The following is a 19168-nucleotide window of genomic DNA, read 5'->3' as shown; positions in this document are numbered from 1 at the left end:
GATGATTGTATTGCCCTGTACTTGTTGTGTAAGATGTGGAGGAAATTAAAATTGATTCCCTAATACATAACATTCCATTGCATTAGTCATCCAAAAAAGTTGTTTAGTTAACATCCATGTTTATCTGACCCACAAAGGGTGTTCAAAAAGTATGGGACAGAAACCTAAATTGTTTGTACAACTTGTCAACAACCATTATATAGACAAAAAGTTATCACAAAAAGCACCTAATGACAGTAGTCTTCATTCTTTCGAGTCCTTTGTTTTTGGAGAATTTGGCAAACTTTGGGGTCGAGCTTTTTGATTTGGAGCTGCAGATGGGATGGTTGGTGGAGTTGGCTGTTGTGTAGTAGTGTTGATTGTGGATGCAGCGACTGGAGCCGGCGGCCTGAAGATCTTCTGCTTTGGTCTGAACCTGGACTGTTGTGGGCGAGATGTGTCATTGGCTTTCGCTGGAGGTTTAAATGGACGGCCTATAGTTGGGACTGGTGGCCTGGTTTGAGTAGTTGTTGGCCCTGGAGGTGAAATGATAAGTGTGGATCTTGTCACCCTTGTTGGAGCTTGTGGCATAGGTGGATTGCTTGTGGCAGGTGATTCCACAACAGTGGGATTTGGGGAGCTGACTGCTTAGCTGCTGGATGCATCTTGCAAATATGCATGTAAGATGTGAACAGAGTAGTATTAGGAAGACAGATTAGTCCCTAAGCTTAGCAGTACTAATACAGAATAGTCCCTAGGCATATCAGTAATCAGACATGGTAGTCCTTAACTATTTCTATACTAAGACAGATTAATCCCTAACCTTAGTAGTACTAATACTAAGACAGAGTAATCACTATAGGGTTCTTACCTCTGAACCTGGAGCAGATTGTGACAGTAGAAGCACAATCAGTGCCTGAGAGGCAGTAGCTGATTTCTTGCTAGGGCGCCTTGTCTTCGGCTTCCAGTTTGGGTTGGAAGGGGCTCCTTTACATGTTTTGTAGTTGTGACCATTCTCACCACACTTGCTGCAGGATACAATGAATGACCTTTTCAGTTTTCCTTCTTGCATGAGTGGCTCAGCCGGATCCTTTTGCCTATTATGAACCTTTGGCCGTCCAATTGGCCTTTTGATAATAGGTGGGTCTGGCTTCGAGAACTCAGTTCCAACCCAAAATTCTGGAGTTGGAACAGGCTTAATACAGTGTGCATATGTCCTCCTAATGGACTCCATGCATAGCCAAGGGTGAACATAGTCCTGAGGTGTGTCATGTCTCTTCCTTATGGCAGCAAATGCATGTAAGCAGGGCATGCCTAAGGTAATGCAGCGAATGTGAGTAATATAACCAAAGTAACAGTAAAGAAAATTCATATCAACATAGCAATGAAACTGGACCAAGTACTGTATAGGAGTTACCAGTCAGTTGCCATCGATTGCATGAGCAACTGTGCCTAATGAGGTCCACATCCACCTTAGTTCCTTTTCGAGAAACCTCAAATCTCTTTCGTTCATTATCACCAACCCATTCAACCGTCCACTTGGTGCTTAGGTTTAACAGCTTCTCCATCCTCTTTTCCTGAACTGGTGCTAGCCTTCCTGAGTGATTCTCCAAGATCCGTTTACGATTCACCATCCGCCTCATGAGATAGCATCTGATTTCTTCACACATGGTCAGGATAGGCTTGCAGCGATAGCTTACTATTTTTGCATTAAAAACCTCACACATATTGTTTGTGAGGTTATCCACTTTTGGCCCATGGGAGAAGTAAGCCTTCACCCATGTCTCAGGTTCAAATTTGCTGAGGTACTCCCAGGCACCCTTGTTAACTGTCTTCAACTTCTCCATGCATTCCTTGAACTCAGCAACAGTCGTGCACCTGGCACACTCCCACACAACTTGTCGAATGTATAGATCCTTGTAACGATTGATGAAGTTTTTCCACATATGCATAACGCAATTGCGGAGCTTAGCATGAGGCATGACCTCCTTCAACGCAGGCAGCAAACCCTGGCCACAACATAATCAACCACACAGCAATGAAATTAACCAAGTAGGTAGCAATGAATATCATCAACAAATTATAAATGATCTAAACCAAATGCAGAGCAATGACAATAACCATAAACTGGAGTTACCTTCTGTTGGTCTGAAATGAAGTTCCAGCCATGGTTAGCATCGTCTCCTATGTCCCCTTGCAGATTGGTCAGGAACCACTTCTAGGCTTCCTTAGTCTCAGCCCTGACCACTCCATAGGCAACAACATAGAATTGGTTGTTTGCATCCTGAGCAACTGCTGCTAGAAGCCAACCACCGTAATATGTCTTCAGAAAGCACCGATCCAAATGCAACAGGGGACGACAACCATCTTTGAAACCTTGTTTGCAGGCCTCTAGGCAAATGTATAGTTTATCAAAAACAGGGGGACCATCTGGAATTGGCATGAGCTCAAGCCTAGCTGATAAGCCTGGATTGCTCCTCAGTATTTCCTCACAATAATCCCTGGATCTCTTGTATTGTTCCTTTTCATTTCCTTGGATCTTCTCCCTAGCCTCCTTCACTGCTCTATAAACCATTTTAGGATGGGGACAGAGGGCAAAGTCCTCCTTAAGAAAATCAGTAGCCTCCTTTGTATTCATGTGTGGTTGGGTGGACATCCGCTTTTCAATCTTCTTACTTAGCCAGTGTTGATCAGCAGCGTTGCTGCCCAAATCCCTCGCACAAGTGTGTTCTGGATGGTAGGTCTTCACTTGATAACACTGCAGACTTTTGTTGTATGACAAGTGAACCAAGTAAGGGCACTCCTTATCCCCACACCCCACTCTCACTCTCTCTTTGTCGTTTTTTATCCATTTCACTTCCCGACCCTCAGCGATGAAACAATCCTTAACTACCTCCTTGAACCTGTCTACAGTGGCAAACCTAGTTCCTAGCTCAAACCTGCCCTCACCATGAGCATACTCATCATTAAACTCTGGAAACTTTTCACCTCTGCCTTCATCATCAGATGATATGGGAGTATGTAAGTCTTCAGACTCATACTCAAACATTATCTCCTCCACCTCCGTTGGGAGCTCACTGACATAAAACCCACCCCGACTGCATAATCCGGCTGGACATCAGGTCCTTGATCCCCTGCTTCACCACGTGCATCAATCCCATTCCCACTCCCTTCCCCTTTTTCATTAACCCTTGTGCGAAATTGTCTTTTCTTCTTCCCTTGCTTCCTTGGTGTAACTACCTTCTTCCTAGGAGTATTTACCTTCTTCTTAGGAGTAACTACCTTCTTCTTACCCTTCACACATCTTTTCCTCTTTCCAGTAGTGACCCCACCATTGCTGTCACTCTCACTGCTGTCACTCTCAATTCTAGCCGGTGGAGGTTTGTACAAGATGTCCTCTGTGCTCTCGTACCCGTCATCAAATGAAGAGGAAGAATTCACTTCCTCTGCAGTTTCATCCACCTCCCCTGCAGTGTCTCTGTCCTGGGCAGCATCCTGAACAACCTCCGGCTCGTCGACAGGATGGTCAAAGTATATATGGAACTCACCTCGCCCTGGGTGCTTCATTAGGTTCTCTCGCATTGCATTGATCTCGACATCCCCGGTCAATATGTTCATCCCGGATTCAAATTCAGTGCTCGATGGATCATACCAGTATACTGCCTTGTATGCCTAGTAGCCCAAACCCTTAAATAGTGTCACTAGGTCTCCGAAATTCACAAAGTCTAGGTCCATCTCAGGGAACCTCTCCTCCTTTCCATTCTGATAAACCATTTTTCCACCAACTCCTCTTACGAAGTTCCCTCCATGATGAAAGACTGGAACCACAAACACGTCAACCATCTGAAATTGACCAGTGCAGAACTAGGATTAAAAAAGGAAACACCACAACATATGGAAGACACTACATTTCCCGAACACAATCCCTCCCCCTAATCCTACATAGCAAGCAATACACCCCTTTTTCACTTTCTTTCTTACTCTGTAAACATGCAAACACATTGCATTCCTAGCTAAGCATAACAATCTTACCTTGTGACGACGACACCAGCCACAACCTCAGACGAAGCTTCTCCTCAGCCTCTGCCACCAGCGATCACCCCTGGCCTTTTGCTCTTCTACGTGTTGTATGTTTTGGAGGGAGAAACAGAGACGCAGGAGTTTGATCGTTTGGGTTAGGATTTTCTGTAATTCTCTCACTCAACTATGGGTCTTCTGGGTATTGTATATGGGGATTCAACTGTGTTGATTGGGGGAGGAGACGAAACGGCATCGTTTTCGTCTCCAGGGACTTATATGTCCTATAACTTTTTGCCCGAATGCCACGTGGCCTCCGTTACGTGCCACCTCAGCGCCAATTGTGCCACCTCAGCCTTTTTCGTTGAGTGGAAACGGAGTAAATCAACGGAGGACACAAATGTCCACGTTTTTCAACGGTCAGGGACTTTAATGTATTTTCCATTGCTTGAAGACGAAAATGTCCGCAAAAAAAAAAGTTAAGGACGAAAATGTCTTTTACTCTTTTCTTTTTTATATTCTCCTATTTGATTTTTTTTTATTTTTTGGTTCTCGAGAAATTTCCACGGTGGTCCCACAAACTCCGAGGAGCACCACTATATTTTCTGATAGTATCGCTGCAATCCACATTGCTTGGAACCCAACCTTCCATGAGAGAATGAAGTATATTGAGATGGATCGTCACTTCACACAACAATTAAAGCAGCCTGCTTTGTTCAAATCATGGACATCTTCTTCCCTTCCATCTGTGATATAAGGATTTAAAAATAGGAATTTCGAATAATGTATTCATTAATCAATTGAAATAGTATTTTAGTATAAATACGGAAGCTAAGTCTATATACATATTTTTGTGTACTTAAAGAGTCAAAGACTATAGACAATTAGTGTTGCTCATGATTTTATTGTTCATTTATTATTGTTATCTCTTCCTGTTTGAACAAGTCCACTCTTGTTGCTTATGCTTATGTCATGGATGACAACATTGTTAAATAATTGGAGTTTCCTCTGCTTCTTATCTTAGAATTCAAAGTTCTTTGAACCTCTCAGGCCTGGTTATATCTGTTGGCTGGATCTACTCTTTAACAAGCACTGTCTTATTATTCTGCACTCTAACTGTTTGATAAAATGTTGCATTGATCAATTTGGTAACAACTATCATTTCAGGTTTGAAACAAAGTTTGTTCAATGTTTCTTTTATTTTCCATGTTTTGATTTGTGGCAACTTTGATCTCAATTTAGTAGATGTACATATTTATGCTTTCTAATTGTGATATTGAATGGTGTAGAAGCAAACTGAGGCAGACAGGGTGCACTTCTTTATCTCCAATGTCATCTTCCAAAGCTTTCCAAATAAAACTTGTTGTATTTGTTGGTCTCTTATTTGTCTCAAAATTTAAGGGCATGGAAGAAAATATGATGTCTGAAAATTCTTATTCATATACTGATAAAACTTTAACTTTCCCAGCTCCTCAAATAAAATATGATGTCTTTGTTAGCTTTAGGGGCACAGATATTCGCCAAGGTTTGCTGAGTCATTTGATTAAGGCATTTCATCTAAAACAAGTTTTTGCCTTTGTTGATGACAAGCTTGAGAGGGGAGATGACATATCAGATGCACTTCTTGGAGCAATAGAAAAATCGCTGATTTCGTTGATCATATTCTCACAAGACTATGTTTCTTCGAGATGGTGTTTAGAAGAACTTGTGAAAATAGTGGAGTGTAGAGAAAAAGATGGACAAACCGTAATACCTGTTTTTTACAAAGTAGATCCATCAGATGTACGATATCAAAAGGGCACCTTTGCAAATGTGTTTGCTGAACACGAGGAAAGGTATGGTATGATCAAGGTGCAAAACTGGAGAACTGCTTTGAAAAATTCTGCTGATTTATCAGGATTTCACTCGACAAATTTTAGGTAAGTCTTTTCCTGCTTTTTCACATAGTTATATGCATCTACCTTGTAAGCAGTTATTGCATAAGTGTGGAGATTAACAATTGAAATGTAAATTGATTGTATATTAGGTAAGTCAATGATACATTGAATGATGATAATGTGATATATGTGTGGCCTTGTGTGTACATGTAATTTTCTTTTACTTTGTAGTTCTGAGTTTCACCTGTAGAAGCACATAGTAAAGTTAGTCTTCTCTAGGTTCATATTCATGAAGCTTTTAGATTGCTAATAAAAGAAAACAAAGGTTCCAAACTTCCAAATCAATAATAAATGTATATTTCCTTTTCCTTTGTTGTTGTATAGGAATGATGCTCAGCTTGTTGATCAGATTGTTGATTTTATATCATCAAGATTAAATGACATGCATCAGGTTAAATCAAAAGGACTTGTTGGAATTCACAAACCAATTGCACAGTTAGAGTCGTTGATGCTCAAAGAATCCGAAGACGTACGTGTTATTGGAATTTGGGGTTTGGGCGGTATTGGTAAGACAACCATTGCAGAAGAAGTATACAACAGAATGTGTGCCAAATTTGAATCTTGTTGTTTCTTGGCAAATGTAAGAAAAGAGTCAGAAAGAGATGGAATAATGTCTTTGAAGAAGAAACTCTTTTCTACACTATTGAATGAACAAAATTTGAGAATTGACTTACCAAAGGGATTGCCTGATTATGTTGAGAAAAGGCTTGGGCGCATGAAGGTTCTCATTGTTCTAGATGATGTGAATGATTCTGACCAGTTAGAAACTTTAATTGGAGCTCGTGATTGGTTTGGATTAGGCAGTAGAATCATTATAACAACTAGAGATAAGCAAGTGCTAGTCGGAGAAGCTGAAGAGATATACCAAGTTGAGGAATTGGATTGTGATGAATCTCTTGAACTCTTCATTCTAAATGCCTTCAAACAAAACCAGTTTGAAATGGAGTATTGTGAGCTGTCAAGGAGGGTGGTCAAGTATGCCAAAGGCATTCCATTAGTTGTTAAAGTTTTGGCTCAACTTCTTCGTGGCAAACGAAAGGATATATGGGAAAGTCAATTGGAGAAACTTAAAAGAATGCCTAATAAGAAAGTTCATGATATAATGCGGCTGAGCTATGATGATCTTGATCGTCAAGAGCAACAGATTTTCTTAGACATTGCCTGTTTTTTCAATGGATTGAAGCTCAAGTTGGAATACATAAACGTTTTACTAAAAGACCAAGATTATGCAGTGGCTGCTGGGATGGAAAGGCTGAAAGATAAGGCTCTTATAATTATTTCTGAGCACAATATTGTATCTATGCATGATATTATTCAAGAAATGGCTTGGGAGATCATTAAAGATGGCTCTGCTGAATACCCTGGAAACCAACGTCGGTTATGGGATTCTCACGACATATATCAAGTATTGAAAAACAACAGGGTAAAACTCAAAAGTTTGGTTATTTATTTATTTATGGGGAAAATAGGCTTTTAATGTTGTTTGAAATTTCTATACTTCTTTGTTTATAGGGGAATGAGGCCATTAGAAGCATATCCTTCAACTTTTCAGCAATTAAGGACCTTCAGTTAAGCCAAGAAGTCTTTGCTAAGATGAGCAAACTACGATTTCTAAATTTCTATAGCAACATATCTCAAGAGGCCACGTATAGTTCTGATGGACTTCCATCTTCGTGGAACAAAGGCCTGTGTCTTCCTCAAGGACTTGATTCTTTGTCAAATGAAGTAAGATACCTTAGTTGGATGCATTACCCTCTGGATGCCTTGCCAACCAACTTTTCTGCAGAAAATCTAGTAATATTGGACTTGTCCTTCAACCGAATGGAAAAACTTTGGTGTGGGGTGAAGGTAAGTTCTATATATTTGTGTCCTATTATGTGAAATGTCTTTAATTAGCTGTGTTTGATTCTTTTTTTAAAATTGTTCTAATTGGTGCAGAATCTGGCAAATTTAAGGATCCTTAGATTATATAATTCCTTACACCTGACCATGCTGCCAGACTTGTCGAAAGCCAGAAACCTTGAAATACTAGTTATTCGCAAGAGTTTCAGTTTCCTTTATGTACATCCGTCTGTTTTTTGTCTCAACAAGCTTGAGATATTGGATCTAGGAGGGTGCGTTTCCCTTAGGCAGCTCCGAAGCGATATCCATTTGAGCTCTCTCCGTTCTCTCTCTCTCGCCGGCTGCGTAAGGCTACAGGACTTCTCAGTTACCTCAGAGAATCTGGAAGAGCTGAACTTAGAGCTCACAGGTATCCAACAACTACCGACATCCTTTTGGCGCCAAAGCAAACTCGAAACATTACATCTAGGATTGTCTGATATTCAGAGCATTCCTGAAACCATCAAGAATCTCACAAGGTTCAAGTATCTTAGCATCAGATATTGTTGGAACCTCAGGGATTTACCAGAGCTTCCCCCATCTCTTGAGTATCTAGACGCCACCGGATGCGCATCACTCAAGACAGTGTTGTTTCCATCGTCGGCTGCCTTGCAGCTTAAGGAAAACAGGAAAAGCATTTTGTTCTGGAATTGCTTGAAATTGGATCAACACTCCCTTGGGGCTATTGAATTGAATGCACGAATCAACCTCATGAAATTTGCATACCAGCATTTATCATCATTAACACATGACTACTATAAAGATAATGACAATGAAGCCATCTATGTGTATCCAGGAAGCAATGTTCCAAAGTGGTTGGAGTATAGAACATCACATGATTACGTAAATGTTGATATCTCTTCTTCGACTGCGCCACATTCCCCTTCGTTGGGCTTCATATTTTGCTTCATTGTTCCACGAATCCTCTCGGATGGTTTTGCTTTCAGGTTTACCATAAGTGTTGGTGAAGATGAAGGAAACAATGTCAAATTTTACTTGGAGAAACCACTTGAAAAAATTGTTTCAGATCATGTGTTTCTCGTGTATGATCACCGGCTTACTCACTTCCTTAATAGCAGAAGCAATGTTGAAGTTCAACAGAGGCTTAAAATTAAGGTTGCGGCGGTGACAGACAGGGAAATCAGATTATGTGCCTGTGAAGCTAAAAGGGTTTGGAATCAGTCCAATAAAAGCATCAGAATATCAAAATTTCATTCAGAAAATGGAATTGGTTGATAAGAGGACGAAAAGAGCTGGTTCACTTACTTTGGTTGGAAATACTTCACTTGAAAGATTTTGCTTCCAAGACCAGAAAACTTACTTTGACTTCATTCAAGAAATCAACTACGTTGATGGTTGTTGGAAATTCAAACACCATCAATTCACTAATTATTCATATAGGTATTTTATTTGATTTTAGGTGCATTAATAAATAGTTTTATGTTTGAAAAGAGTTTTTCAGGATGTATTATGTGATTGTATTTTGTTTTATTCTCCGTAGATAAATTAGACATTTAAATCTCTTGTATTAGAGAACTACACTATAATTAGATATAGAGAAAAAAAACTCAGACATATATTTTTCCTAGTATAATATGCTTCTCTCTTCTCTTATAAACATAGTTGTTTATTTATGATGCACGGACATTGACACTGACACGGACACGGGACACATCGACACGCGAATTTTAAAATTTTATATGACACGGGGATATGCATATATATAAAATATAAAGTATTTTTTAGATAAATTATAATGATATTTTGATATTTTATTGATATTAAAATATAAATTAAAATTTTTAATGTCTTATTTTAATTATATCAAGTATTTAAAATATTTTTTTGTTTTAATAAATAATAATATATATTATATCTAAATTTATTTTAAGAATATATGTTAAAAATAAGACTGGACACGCGGACACGTGATGGTATTTAGGTGTGTTCAGGCGTGTCCGGAAAAGAATTTTTTATTTTTTATTAAGACACGGTTGGACACAGTAGACATGCGTGTCGGACGAGTGTCGGTGAATGTCGTGTCCGAAATGTGTCCGACACGCAGACACAATAACTCAGCAAAGTGTTCGTACTTTGGATTGTTTACAGATAAATGCTAATATACTCCGAAAAAATTAGCTGCGCAACACTTCTTAAACTCTAAAATTTAAATTTTAAAATTCTTAAATTTTAAATTCTTAATTTTAAATTCTAAATTTTAAACTTAAAGTATAAATTATAAATTTTAAATTTGTATAAAATATAATAAACAAAGAGTTAAAATTTATTTAATTAACAAAAAATATAATTTTATTTATGGACTATTTTTTTTAAATATGAATATAATACGTATGTTATGCATGGTTATGGATATGATAGGTGTTTTCTTCTTTTATGGAGATTAACTTTTTTTTTTATTTCTCACTAACAAATTGGACCCTCAGGTTTTTGGATTATAAAAATATGAATGCAAATTCAAAGGTCTGAATTCTCAATGCACTATTTTAAATTTTGGGATACACAAATAAGAGGGTGATTAACACATTTAAAAATCAAAATGACAAATTTGAGGATTAAATTTGTATATTTAAAAAGAAGTAAATATCAAATCGGTATCCGAAAAATTTTGGCACTGACAAAATGGTACTTGACTTTTGTTATTGATAAAATAGTCTTTGAAAGATTTTAAAATTTGACAAGCATACCCACAAATTCACCGGAGCACATCTCTGACGAGCACAATGCTGACATGGCCAGTACATTTTGATGACATGGCAAAAATCTTCCCCAACCATAATCCTTCCCCTCCAATGTATTTCCCCTTCCCCCTCCCCAATGCACCTCCCTCCTTCCTTAATGCACTCTCCCCCTCTCCAACCTTAGTCCCTCCTTCTGCTTCCCTAACCCTAATCCCCCTTTCCTAACGCCCTTCCCCCCTCCCCAATGCAAAATCCCACCTTTTGAACTCTAATTCCCTTTTCTTGTCCCGTTGAACCCTAATCCTCTCCCTTCTCAACACATTGTTTCATACTCTCAACTCACCCTCCCCCAAAATGGCAGTAGAGCTCAACCTTCTCAGTTTTACAAAATTAGTGTCACTGATACCACACTGTTGCCATCTCGTCGTCGAGTCTTCTGTGTCTGCCAGCGTCGTCGGGTCTTTTGTGTCCGCCAGCGTCGTCTGTCTCCTTTATCGGCCTCGTCTCCGTCACCTTTGCTCGCTGCTCACCGCCAATTGCCGCTTGTTGCTTGTTCCCAGTCACTGCCCTGCCTCTTCTGTCTGTGTTCTATCTTGGCTTTGTCGTGCCGTGCTTCCTCTGTCTCTGGTGTTCTTCTTCTGGTCTTATCTAAATCGGCTTCTTACTTCGGTGGTGTTTGTATTAAACTTTATTTTATTTTATTTTGATTATTGTATACGAATTTGTTTGTTTTCTCTAAATTTTATTGTTATTAATTTTTTTAAATTATAAATTAATCTAAAAATTTGAGGCACTTCATGATTTAGGACAATTCTATTGATATTGAAGTTATTGTTACTGCTAGTGGTGGTGTTGAGAGAGGGAGAGGGGAGTGTATGTTGGAAAAAGAGGAGTGGTAGAGATTGCTGTTGCTGTTGATGTTGAGATTGTTGTTGCTGCGAGTGGTGGGGTTGAGGGAGGGAGGGGTAGAGGGAGGGAAGGGTAGTGTGCATTGGGGAGGGGGAGTGGTCACTACTACATAATTGACTTTTACTAATATTTAAAAAATGTTACCAAATCATATTAAAATGTTAGCTATGTATATTAGTAACATTTTAACAAATGTTAAATATACCCTATGTTACTAAAGAGTTTTACTAACATTTTTCTAAAGATTTAATAACATTTAATAAAAATATTACAATAGATCTTCTATAGTAATATTATGAGAAATGTTACAATAGACATTTCTTAGTAACACTTAAAGAAATGTTACAATAGATATATTTTAACACTTAGAAAAATGTTACTATAAATATTTTTTGTAACACTTAAAAAATGTTACAATAGATATTTTATGTAACACTTCAAAAAATGTTACCATAGATATTTTTTGTAACACTTAAAAAATGTTATAAAAAATCTTTAATAATATCTTTTTAGTTATATTATACTATTTTTTATTTTTTATTATACACAATATAAATATACTAAAAATAATTACTACAACATGAAATATTCCATTAAATTCACAAATTCACAATATGAAATTTTTATAGCCTCTTTCATTAATCAATAATCATTGTATAAATTTATTTTATGATACAAATAAAATGAGAACAGAAAAAAAATACTTATAACTTAAACTCTATGAATATTCCATATAAATATAAAAAAAAGTGATACAAATATTTTACCAATCACACAAGAGAACAAATATTAAATGCTGACCAATGGTTCCAAACTTCTTTCTAAACTTGAAAGAGCTTCAGCCAAAACACATGTTCTTTAATTTTACCATCACAAAATGCTGGTCTTTTCACTCTGCGGTGTCCATCACTGCTCCCTTCTTCTCATACTTGACTCCCACCAAATAACATATTCTCACCAATTAATCAAACTGAAAAAGCATATACAAATTAAAATATAAAGTTAAAAGAATTTAAACCTAGATAAAAGATTACAATAATCCACATTTACAAATGGGTAGCTCACAATAATGGCATAAAACATCATCAGGCTCCAGCTTGTATTTTTAACTTTTATAATACAGTAACAAGAAAAAACATATGCCAACAAATACGTAACTATTTCTAGACTCTCAATTTTTCTGCTGAAGCTCATAAATTCGAATTTGCAATACTCCAATTCATACATTAATATGATTCATTTTGAGAACTGTCGAACTGTTAACTAGGATCTGCATAATGGTAGAGTGATGCCTCCACAACAAGCAACGATAATAAGGTAAAGTAAGAGAACAATCAAGCTAGTCAATAGCGCCCTGTTGAAGACCAAAGACACATACAATCAAGACAGGAATTTCAGGAAAAGGAAAATGTGCCCTCTACCTTAAGATTTACTGATTTTGGAACCCATATACTTTATAAATTACTAAAATAGGAAGCATATGAAAGAAATTAAACTCACAGGAGTTTGAAATTTTTCATCCAAAGAGCTCTTCAAAGGTACTTTGATTATTTCCTAAAGTAAAATGCACTGTCTTGCATTGTAGCGGTCTTATCGACAATAAGCTCAATCCGATCGCCTCTCTCCAATATTTTCTCAATATTGTCAACCATGATAGTGCGTATTTGTACCACAGATTGATAAGTTTAACGTCACCAACTAAATTAAGAGATTCAAAAACATAGATGCATGATAATCAAATATCAATTAAGTGAACCATACTACAACATCTATACCAAGTAGCATAACTTATCGCACCGTGTATCCTGGCACTGGTAGTGAACATATAGCTGGTAAGAACCCCTTGTGCAAGTGCCTAAAAAGATTTGAGCTTTGTGATCCTTGCATCACAGCATATCACAGTAAACTAATCACGTCAACACACAAAAAGATGACATTTTGAATTCCAAATCTTACCATGTCACCAACTTTGACTGGTTCATAAGTTCTCTCTAGATACTTGACAATCATATCATAATCATCGGAATCCTTCTCCAAGGGAGAGATTAAGCAACCTAATTTATTGTAGGTCTCTGACAAGGGGTCATCAATGGTAGAGCCACTCATATCTCCTATGAGGTGAGAAGCCACGGTTATGTCCCTAACACCCTCCAAGGACAGCAGCAGCCTAAGAAGATAAGAGTGATTAACACAAGTGAATGATTTAAAGCAAATTACCATTAAGCTTACATGTTCTGCAATCTCTTGATAATCTCTGAAAAGGAAAGGCCTAAGTGGAGTGCATCATAGTGAACCATCTTTGGCTAATATCTGTCCAGACAGCCTCAGCCTTTGGTCCACTCTTATTCAAGTGAAGCTGTGTAACCATCCCTATGGGAAGGTTTGGTGAGCCGTAACCCATCTCCATCAGTGCATACCTGATTTCAATATTTGGTTATTTCTAAACAGCAACAGCAGAAACTCATAAAAGGCAGTGTTCATACCTGTATATCTCCTGGCTGCATAAAACCTTGACAAAATTGGCAACCATAGGCTCAAGTTTACAGTGTGTCACTGCTATTCCCAGCTGTCGTAGTCCCAGTGCACCGTGCCAGACTTCTACTCCATCATCCTAAGCTACGTTCCAAGGAGATTGTTGCATTATTTTATCTCAAAAGTGGTAGTAATGGCATACCTAATGCTTAGAAGTAGCAGTAGAAACATACCATGTCAATGGGGGTAGATATGTGCTACAAACAAAAGATATGTATTCACTTCTATCAAAGTGATCATTACAACCAAGCCCTGTTCTTCTATGTTCTGATCTCCCCTAGATAAAGAACTCTATTTAGATGATAGAAATAACCATTGTTTGAGTCTCAAGTAATTTGATTTGAGTAGCAAATTAAGAGATGAATAAATATAGAAAAGTGAGCACGCTTTAAATGCAGAATTTTGGTGAGAAAAGTAAACTTAAAAAGATTATTATCAATAGAAGATTATGCAAAAACTTAAAAGAACTTTATATAACTTCCATAATTGATTGATTCTGGGAGAAAAGAAACTATCGAATACAAATCACTCTAATTCAAAATTAGTTCTAACTAAATCAATTCTGCAGAAGTACATCCAAACACAGATACAACTAATCTATGTAAGCATTACTATCATGCAACCAATAAATTCTTATCATCTTGATGTGGTAGAAGAGGTGCAGTTTTCAAAATCATACTTGTCATAATTTCAAAAATCAAGAATCCAAGTGTCATCTAACTCAAGGCCTCTCTCCAAAATCCAGCAATAGATTGTTAGCATTATTTACGTAACTAGAGGGAAGATAAAGGGTATGAAGTTTTGAAAGCATTATTAAAGAATTAGTGTATAAGAATCTATAACTAAAGCAGCAACTATGTTTTTATAATGCATACAAATACCATAGATCTTTAGGTAAAGAAATTTAAAAATCTGTCTAGTTTAAATGGTTGCTTATAAAGCTATCGCTTACCAAAGGAAGTGGACAAGATCTCACAGGCCCTATTGCTCGTTTATCATAGCCTCGCATATTCCCAATTCCTCCAAGTTTGATTCCTTTAGAAGCAACAAATTTAAATTGATTATAGATTAACCACTTGGAAATAACTGGAATGCCTTGCTGTAGTTGAAGATTATCCGGTGAGGCAAACAAATCACAACAAAATATTTGTACCTGGAATAGCCAAGGTAGGAACTTTCATAAATGCACTCCCAAATGCACAAATTTTTTTAGGCATTTCTTCAAACACCTTAAATGCACTCTCAAAAACTCAAAGAAATTTCATAAATAAGTCTAGTGTGAATGTATGACTTGATATATAAAATTTCTAATCAACCAATGTATCAAGGGGAAAAAAATAGTACGGAATAATGGTAAAACGGAAAAATCATTAAAATGTATATGAAAGGATAAGATCACTGCACCTTGCTTTAGTGCAAACGGAAGCTGGAGATAATCAAATGCTTCAAGTATTAGCTCCACATTCTCTAGTAGTACCACTTCTAAATGACAACAAACATTCAACTTAAAATCAGTCCACAAACAACCTTCAATTAAACATACATACAGATACAAAAATAAGTTCACACACAGTAATCAACTGCAGTAATCAATTGAAGTAAACAAAATTTACAAAAATTAACAAATACAGTAATCAAAATCAATGCATATATTAACATATTCCGTAATAAAAAAGTACTAAATTAGGGGTTGGCCACAAATTCATAACATAAATCAACACATTGAGGATGGAAGGATGACCTACCTACAGAGCGATGGTGACAATGACGTCGAGCGGAAAGAAGAGACACTTACAATGAGGAGGAGAGATGAGCAGCAATGATCATAGAGGCAATAATGACTTAAGAGAGTAGATCGGCGACAAAGGTTGCAGCCTCACCGGAGAGATATTGAGAGCAAAGTCGAGAATCGAGCGAGAGCGAAGTCGAAAATCGAGCGAGAGCGAGATCAAGATCGAGTGAGAGCGAGAGCGAGATTGGGAGCGAGAGCGAGAGCGAGAGCAAGCTCAAGATCGAGCGAGAGCGAGAGCGAGATTGGGATTGAAATCCAGCTAGATTGAGATCGAAGCAAACGCGGGAAGGAATAGGTGATTAGATTGCAGCCTGAGCGAGATTTGGATGTGAGGAGTGAGAGATTTTGATTTTGTGACCAAGGAGTTTTGTTTGTTCCTGTGAATGTGAATAAATGATAAGGAATAGATAACATTTAAAAAAAAATTAATGTATTTGGTAACATTTTAGTATAAATGTTACTTAAGATGTAATTTTATTATAATTACTAACATTTTAATAAATGTTAAGAGATAAATGTTACTAAATGTGTATAATGTAATAGTGGGTGGAGATTGTTGTTGCTGTTGATGTTAAGGTTGTCGTTGCTATGAATGGTGGTATTGAGGGAGGAAGGGGGAGTGTACGTTGGGGAGGGAGTTGTGATGGGACGGGGACTACAATGGGGGGAGAAGTGTGCGTTGGGGATAGGGCTGTGACAGGGAGGAAGAGGGAAGGGGAGAGAGTGTGCGTTGGGGAGGGGACTTTGGGGGTGCTTTGCCAGGTCACCAAAATACGGTGGCCATATCAGCATTGTGTTTGCAAGAGATTTGCTCCAATGAGCTCGGGGACACGCTTGTCAAATTTTAAAATTTTTTAGGAACTATTTTGTTAATAACAAAAATCAAGTACCATTTTGTCAGCGCCAGAATCTTTCGAGTACCGATTTGGTTTTACTTCATTTAAAAATGAGTCTCGCTGCACATCCAAACAATTTTACATCCAAGATCATTCAAGTCATTTAGTTTACGCTCGGGACTTCATCTCCTCCTCCTCCTCCTCCTTTTTTCATCTTTTTTTCATTATCGTCATCGTCACTACCATCATACTACCACATCCATTTTCTCCTCCTGGTTCTTTTTTATTTGAATTTTTTAATCCCCTCATTCCTTTTCTTGTTTCTCCTCCATCATCATTGTTGTCATCATCAACAACACCAACATTTTACTAACATCTTTATTGATTCTGATTCTTTGTGGTGATCGAATAAATAAAAAATATTATCAAAACGAAACCATTGTATAATATCAAATGAACCAAAAATGGTCCATTATATAAATTCGAATTCAGAAACATATGCGTCTCGAATGAACCAAAAATATTATCAAAACGAAACCATTATATAATATCAAATGAAGCGAAAATTATCCATTATATAAATTCAAATTCAGAAACACTTACGTCTCGAATGAACCGAAAATTAGCTCAAAACGAAACCAATGTATAATAGCAAATAAACGGAAATTTGTCCATTAAATAAATTCGAATTTGATGATAACAATAATGATGTTACGTATTAGAAGAAGACAATGACAATAACGATGATGATTATGATGATGATGATGATGATGGAGGAGAAGGACGAAATAGAAGGAGAGGAAGAGGAAAAAGAGAAAGAGGTATTATTGGTGATGACGATAACGAAATTGAATAATAAAAAAGGAGGAGAGGATGAGGAGGAAAAGAAAGAGGTGTTGTTGGTGAAGATGATAATGAAATTGAAAAATAATAAAGAAAAAGAAGAAAGAAGAAGTGTGAATTTAAAAGAAGAAAAAGAAGAAGAAGAAGAAGTGCAAGGGAAAGAAGAAAACAGGAAAAAAAAACATATAACTCAAATCACATGGATGAATTTAAATATAAAATTGCTTAGATATAGAAAAATACTCTTTAAAAATTTTTAAAACAAATCTAAGAGTTAGATTTATAAACTCCATATTATAGTAAAACACAGCAAACTTCAACAAAGCTAGAAAACACCGATAGAAAGTCAATATCAAAATTAAAAAAGTGATGTTCATCTACTATTTCCTTTTTCTACTTTATGGCACATGGAGTAGAAAATTTAAGGATCAAAATTAAATATTTCAAGGAGTTTGAAATATTGTACAAATTTGTTGGACCAGGGTCCTCTGAGGAATGACCTTGTGTTCTGAGGCTGCAAAAAAATTATTTGACACATTTTTATGACCTTAGCCAATTAGATCTTGAGATGCCTCTCCAAATAGCTTGAGATGACTATGAATATTAGATGAGATGATGATTCAGGAATCAACAGAAACCAAGATGATATGGTTATTTCCATTTGGGGAAGCGGCGGCTTGGTCGATCTGACTCCGGCACAAGGGGCAGCCGGTATGAGAGCCGAGCCACCTATCAATGCAACACGTGTGGAAAACATGCTTGCAACTGTGAAGCTTCCGAACACTCTCTTCTTCTTCGAACTGCGCCAAGCATATAACACACTCTGTTTGGTTCCTTCCATCAACAGAGCCACCTACCTTGTACTGGAAGGTAATGGAGTGCGACTCCAAACTCGCGCCGCCGCAGCCGGAGAACTTGTTGTCCAAATATATTCCCGGTGGTGCCGGCATGTCACTAGTGTGACTGCACCATCCAAGCATGGTGAAGCTGAAGAATGTGAAGGCAATTATGAGTGCTCCAACTATGAGTATGCCAAAGACGATGTTCATTTGTTCCGGTGACATGGTCATGGCGAGACGAATGAAAATGGATGAAAAGGAAGAAGGGAATATCTATGCAGACATTTATTATTGGAACTTGTCAAAGATGTTTGTTGACGATTACTATGTGAAGAAACCACCAACTTAGTAGTTCTCAACAAAGCTAGTAAGTTAGAGCAGATAGAAAACATTCTGTGTGTATTGATGAATATGATCTTTTGTAGCTAAATATGACAAACAATAAAGTATACTTTTATAATATTAAATTTTTGTAATAACGATCTTAAGCATATAAAATGTTGTTATAATCTTTAAAAATAGAATATTATTAGTAAAATAAAAAAAAATAGATTTAATTATTCTGTCGATCTTTAGGGTTTTATCAAATTTACAATTTAGATCTTTATATTTTTTTTTCTTTTTAATTAGATCCTTACACTACTTTCGATTTTGTAATTAGGTCATTCCAGTATAAAAAATGTTAAAATTAATAGAATATTTATCCTAAAAAATATGTGGTCAAAGATTTAATTAGATTCTTAACTGCGGGTACCTTCAATTTATGAAAAAAAAATATTTTATTAACTCTAATATGTTTTATATTAAAAATGACCTAATTACAAAATTAAAAATAATGTAAAAATCAAATTAAAAAAATATATATATATATATAAAGACTAATATAATAAGTAAATCAAAATTT

General features: G+C 36.8%; 4 protein-coding genes across 27 annotated transcripts; 1 reads left to right on the top strand and 3 right to left on the bottom strand.

Moving 5' to 3' along the window:
- Positions 1 to 694: 694 nt before the first annotated feature.
- LOC112708900 (uncharacterized) lies at positions 695 to 3028 on the bottom strand. The gene is made up of 4 exons (XM_025760824.1): positions 2225 to 3028; positions 1397 to 1988; positions 851 to 1293; positions 695 to 733 (listed from the first exon to the last, which is right to left on the bottom strand). Exons 1-4 carry the CDS (start codon positions 3026 to 3028, stop codon positions 695 to 697), a joined length of 1878 nt encoding a protein of 625 aa, XP_025616609.1.
- A 1996-nt stretch (positions 3029 to 5024) lies between these two features.
- LOC112710439 (disease resistance protein RPV1) lies at positions 5025 to 9432 on the top strand. Its single transcript, XM_029288903.2, is given in 6 exon segments — positions 5025 to 5163; positions 5286 to 5915; positions 6258 to 7356; positions 7446 to 7781; positions 7872 to 8941; positions 8943 to 9432. Coding segments are annotated over 5 exon segments (3381 nt in total). The 5' UTR covers positions 5025 to 5163; positions 5286 to 5325; the 3' UTR covers positions 9229 to 9432.
- Positions 9433 to 12028: 2596 nt separating this feature from the next.
- LOC112710438 (protein ADP-ribosyltransferase PARP3-like) lies at positions 12029 to 16133 on the bottom strand. 24 transcript variants are annotated; one of them, XM_072202550.1, is made up of 10 exons: positions 15700 to 16133; positions 15359 to 15436; positions 14907 to 15107; positions 14128 to 14231; positions 13906 to 14038; positions 13652 to 13839; positions 13379 to 13589; positions 13220 to 13302; positions 12923 to 13120; positions 12029 to 12392 (listed from the first exon to the last, which is right to left on the bottom strand). In XM_072202550.1, the coding sequence occupies exons 6-9, from the start codon at positions 13717 to 13719 to the stop codon at positions 13114 to 13116; spliced, it is 369 nt and encodes a 122-aa protein (XP_072058651.1). In that variant the 5' UTR covers positions 13720 to 13839; positions 13906 to 14038; positions 14128 to 14231; positions 14907 to 15107; positions 15359 to 15436; positions 15700 to 16133; the 3' UTR covers positions 12029 to 12392; positions 12923 to 13113. The 24 variants fall into 24 exon arrangements, with proteins under 24 accessions (XP_072058651.1, XP_072058637.1, XP_072058653.1 ...); XM_072202536.1 differs by having other exon boundaries at positions 13220 to 13277; XM_072202552.1 differs by having other exon boundaries at positions 13906 to 14033.
- Positions 16134 to 18045: 1912 nt separating this feature from the next.
- Positions 18046 to 18495, bottom strand: LOC112708899 (RING-H2 finger protein ATL34-like). Its single transcript, XM_025760823.1, has one exon. The coding sequence runs from the start codon at positions 18493 to 18495 to the stop codon at positions 18046 to 18048; it is 450 nt and encodes a 149-aa protein (XP_025616608.1).
- Positions 18496 to 19168: the final 673 nt, after the last annotated feature.

This window comes from Arachis hypogaea, chromosome 9 (genome assembly GCF_003086295.3).
Source record: "Arachis hypogaea cultivar Tifrunner chromosome 9, arahy.Tifrunner.gnm2.J5K5, whole genome shotgun sequence".
In the NCBI taxonomy this organism is placed as follows: Eukaryota; Viridiplantae; Streptophyta; class Magnoliopsida; order Fabales; family Fabaceae; genus Arachis; species Arachis hypogaea.
This window is presented reverse-complemented; position numbering and strand designations above follow the sequence as displayed.